General features: G+C 34.0%; 1 protein-coding gene across 1 annotated transcript in view; it reads right to left on the reverse strand.

Annotated features, from left to right (window-relative positions):
- Positions 1 to 703: 703 nt before the first annotated feature.
- LOC111086932 overlaps positions 704 to 4,684 on the reverse strand; it is a 95,829-nt gene continuing 91,848 nt past the window's right edge. The window contains exons 2-4 of the mRNA XM_022391810.1: positions 2,067 to 4,210; positions 1,692 to 1,759; positions 704 to 785 (exon numbers count right to left, since the gene is read on the reverse strand). Coding sequence (XP_022247518.1) covers positions 704 to 785; positions 1,692 to 1,759; positions 2,067 to 4,210 — 2,294 coding nt within the window. The remainder of the gene's footprint in view (positions 786 to 1,691; positions 1,760 to 2,066; positions 4,211 to 4,684) is intronic.

Here is a 4,684-nt window from a genome sequence, read left to right on the forward strand (position 1 = left end):
TAAAATACTATAAATAAAGTCAGGAAGTTTGGTATGAGGGTCGTGATTTCAGACTTTACATAGTTAGTCATTTTGGCGGGCAAAAAATATTTATTTTCTATCTACCTTAAAGAAACCGTTATTTTTAGAATATTTAACAGCATCAGTTAAAGTTCAGAAATGCGGAAAGTGGAATGGAATTTTTCGTCAGATTTTCAAGTTAAAGTACACGAGAATTCGATAGTTTTAACTAGTCTGATACAATTATCAAAAACATAATTTTCGAGTTATGAATTTTCATGCGATTTAGTGCCGGGTGTGGCCTAGTTGCTAACCATTCAGGATTCAATGTTTGCGACCCGTTGCCGGCAACACGCATTTCGTATTTTGTTACTGTGGGTGAGCTACAAGAGTGGGTTTGTTTGACTAGCTACCTCTTCTCTAGTCTATCAGTTCCAAGTTAGGTATGTGCTATGCGTAGCTTTGCGAGATGTTCTGAAACGAACAAGCAAACAAATAAATTAGTTCGGTCTAATACCACTAATGATGTAACTTCTTTCTTCTTTCCTTACAGTTACTTCCTGTCAAGGTATTTTAACTAAAATGCATTAATTACAAATCCAACCCTTGTCACATTATGTGAGAGACAGCTTTCACGTGTCAGATGTACTTGTTCATTTCAATTAGTGGAAGGAGGAGTAACGGGGACTACGTAGTAAACAGTCTACCACAGTATTTCTACTAGAATGGTTTTATTTAAATTCGCAGCAGCTGGTCCAGTGTTGTTATTTAAATCTTCAGTCTGTCTAACATTGAACAAGAAATCGTTAAGAACCTAATTGCATGTTTTAATGGGTAGAGATTAATCATTCTTGTTGCTGTCATGGTAAATGTAGAAACAACAAAAGCTGTATATTGACTAGTTTGTCCACCAAATTTAGAAATAAAATTATGTATATGCAGTTAAAATTATAAAAATTTCGCAATGGAGGGTACCCCTATTCATATTGAAATTGTGCACGTAAAAGAAATACCGAAAAAAGTTTGAACAATATGCTAAAAACCGACTCTTTTTAAAAAGTAACTTCATAACTAACTATCGCTAATAGACAGTTTACTTACAATAAGGATGTATATAAAATCTTCTTTGCTATTAACTTACAAGACACATTACCGTATAAGTGAAGAATATTTTCTTTTCTGTATGAAATATTTATCAAAGCATGTTTTTTACGTGTTTGTTTCGGATATTCGCGCAAAGCTACACGAAGGTTATCTGCTCTATTCTTCCCTAGTTTTGACGTGGTAGACTAAAGGAAAGTTAACAATACCCACCACCAACTCTTCAGCTACTCTTTTAACTAATGAAAAGTGGGATTAACCGTCACATTATTATGCCCTTACGGATGAAAAAGCATGTTCGGCAAGGAGTTTCAATCCCGCGACACGCAGGCTGCGAATTGAGTGCTCTAGCCACAAGGCCATGTCAAGTCTCAGCCTTGTGATAAGAAACGCCCTGACAAGATGTAATAAACAGTCTTATCTTTAGTTATTTGTCCCAGAAGATATGAATAAACTTGTTCTCAAATTATGGGGCTTTGCCCTAAAGTTTTCGTTGATAAAGAACTAAAGATAAGACTTTATATATTGTTATATTTGTATTGTAAAGGAATAACTCCATTAATAGATTTATTTACTACTTTTACATTTACCTGAGTTTGTTGATCTCAACTTCGATTAATCTGTTTCCTAGAGAAGACTGAATAAAAACATCTTTTATCTGAAATAAACAAACAAATGCTCGTTTAGTGTCACCTTAGTCACAATCAGAGTGGAGAAATCGTTTATACCATAGTGATTTAGTCTGAAGTAAGGTACGTTTGATCAGTATTAATGTGACCAAAATTAACAATCTAACTGTACTACTTGTAATAGTTAGTGGTAATTATATTGAATAATTAATAATCGTTCAGTATCGATATAGAGATCAGCTAATCTCAACTAATAAGTAAGATATGGCTATGCTTAGATTGGATATTCAAAAATGAAGATAACTAGATTTTATTAACCATTTTTTGATCACTTACCAATTCTTTAAGGATTAATGATAACTGAATATATTCCTCGGTGTATTTTTTAGTAAGTTCTGGTGTCCACTGAATTCCTCTGGTGATTCTTAGTAATCCGAAGACCCTGATCACATTCGATGAATTATCTTGAGTTAAAGTGACTGATTTAAATGTTGCTATTTTAGTTAGATCAGGTGTTGTAGATGAAGATTTTGTATTTTCAGTTGAACTGACTTGCTTTCTAGCATTGACTGGTATAAACGTTCTTGTTGTATTCGAAGTCAGTATTGTTTTTGAACTGTTCCACAATGAGGTATAATTTTGGAGAGTCTCTTCCGATGAATTGCTGACATTGTCCACAAATAATGTATCAAAAGTGACGAAATTAGTTGAAGTTGAAAGAGGCGAAGGTGAGTCTGTTTCAACATTTAGAAATATAGATTCTGATATTCCCACAGAGGAGTTTATTACGTAAGATGCTACTAACTCCTCCTGAAAGTTTTCGATAGTTTTTGGTTCTTGTGACAAACCACTGTTTGAGTTTTGCACATTTTCTGTTGAAGTATTCACAGAAAGAAAGTCACTTCCATGAAATTCTCTTACATCAGTGACGTTGTCCATTTTCTTAGAATATACGGCACTAGTTATATTATCAGAAGATGAGTTGTCATTGTTTGACAATGATGCTGTATGATTGCTACTTTCATCCCCATACATAAACTGATATGTATGTTTTGTAATATTACTGCTGGTAAAACACTTTTCAATAACTTTATAATTGAGTACTGACTGCAAAATATTTAGAGGCATGATTGCTCTGATAATTTTTGAAAGGCTGGAGTTTGTTTTCCCAATATGTGCTCGAACTGGTCTAGTATCATTCAGAGTGCCATTTAAAGCATCATTTGGAGCTGTTTTTATAATATTAGTTTTCACTGTTTTGTCATGTACTAGTTCTGAATTGATGTTATCAACAGCGTTTAACGACGAGGTAGTTGTCTTTTGTCGTGGAGCAGCCTCACTTCTGGACAGATATTGACTTTCAGTTGAAGATATTGCAAATTGTACAGAGTCAAAATGGTTTAACTGTTCAATGGCTTCGAATAATTGACTAGCTTTATTTTTTTGGCTGTCAACATTTTTGAAAGTAGTGGTTTCAGGGGAAAAAGAGTCAGTTTGCAAGTGATAAGATAACATTAGTTCCTTATTGGAACTGGTTGTTATTAATGGGCTCTCGTTCTCTCTGGTGTTTAAACCAAAATCAATTATGTCATGTTCCACCCTATAATTTGTAACAGGAAATGTTGTTGTAGCTCTTAATCTCTCTCGATCGTCGTGATCGTTCTGTTCTGGTTTTGTCAATGTTACAATTTCCTCCACACCTACTATAGTTTCTTCGACATTATTTATGCTTTTGTATATATCTTTAAGTTGGCCTTCATCTATTTCTTCAGAAACTGTCGTTGTGTGAAATACATTACTTGTGCTTCCGTTGATGGCATGAATAGTGGGTAAAAATCCAGTAATCAGAAAAGGACCATTTTTCTGACCACGACGATTAGATCTTATAACATCGATCATGTTGTGATGACTTCTTTTCATGGGTGTATTTTGTTGCTCGGACAAACTGAAGTTCCTAATTTGTGACAGTTTTTGATTGGTACTTTCACTTTCTTTTCCTAATCGTCTACTTTTATCTTTTGCATCAGCAGTACCAAAAAATATTTTTGATGGATAAATGTTTCTCGAAAGGCTTTTATTGTTCTCGAGATACGATAGCTGTTCGCTTGAGTTTTTATTTTTCTGGGCTGTTAATGGTCCTGAGTCATAGACTTGGACAGTGTTGTCACTTAAGTAGTTTAAAGTTTTAACAATATTTTTTGTAAGCTTTCTTCCATTCAAAAAAACGCCATTAACGCTCTCCGAGTCGACTGCAGCAGACAATCCAGTATCGAATTCAGTGAGAAGATTGGTGGAGCTGTTTTTCACAGATATATTTTCATTATCGTTGTAAAGTGAAAATTGTTTTGTCGACTGCACTTTAACTACGTCATTGAGATCTGGAGATTCACTTCCAATTTTTTCTGCATCTTTTGACTTAGAATATATTAGTCCTTTCGTAATCATGGAATATGGCTCTTCGATAAGCGATGGACTGGATTCTATTTAAAAAATAATAACATGGACTTGAATTAGATATAATCAAAAATACCGTAACTACATAGAATTTATTAATAATAATTTAAACATTGAAAATAATTTGCAAAAGAACCAAGAAAGGGCGTGATTCTCATATTTACGTACAAAAGAACTAAGAAAGGCGTGATTCTCATATTTACGTACAAAAGAACCAAGAAAGGGCGTGGTTCTCATATTTACGTACAAAAGAACTAAGAAAGGGCGTGATTCTCATATTTGCGTACAAAAGAACTAAGAAATGGCGTGGTTCTCATATTTACGTACAAAAGAACTAAGAAAGGGCGTGATTCAAATATTTAAGTACAAAAGAACCAAGAAATGGCGTGGTTCTCATATTTACGTACAAAAGAACCAAGAAAGGGCGTGATTCTCATATTTACGTACAAAAGAACTAAGAAAGGGCGTGATTCTCATATTTACGTACACGGTTCCTTGCA

Source organism: Limulus polyphemus, unplaced genomic scaffold (assembly GCF_000517525.1).
Source record: "Limulus polyphemus unplaced genomic scaffold, Limulus_polyphemus-2.1.2 Scaffold56, whole genome shotgun sequence".
NCBI lineage: Eukaryota > Metazoa > Arthropoda > Merostomata > Xiphosura > Limulidae > Limulus > Limulus polyphemus.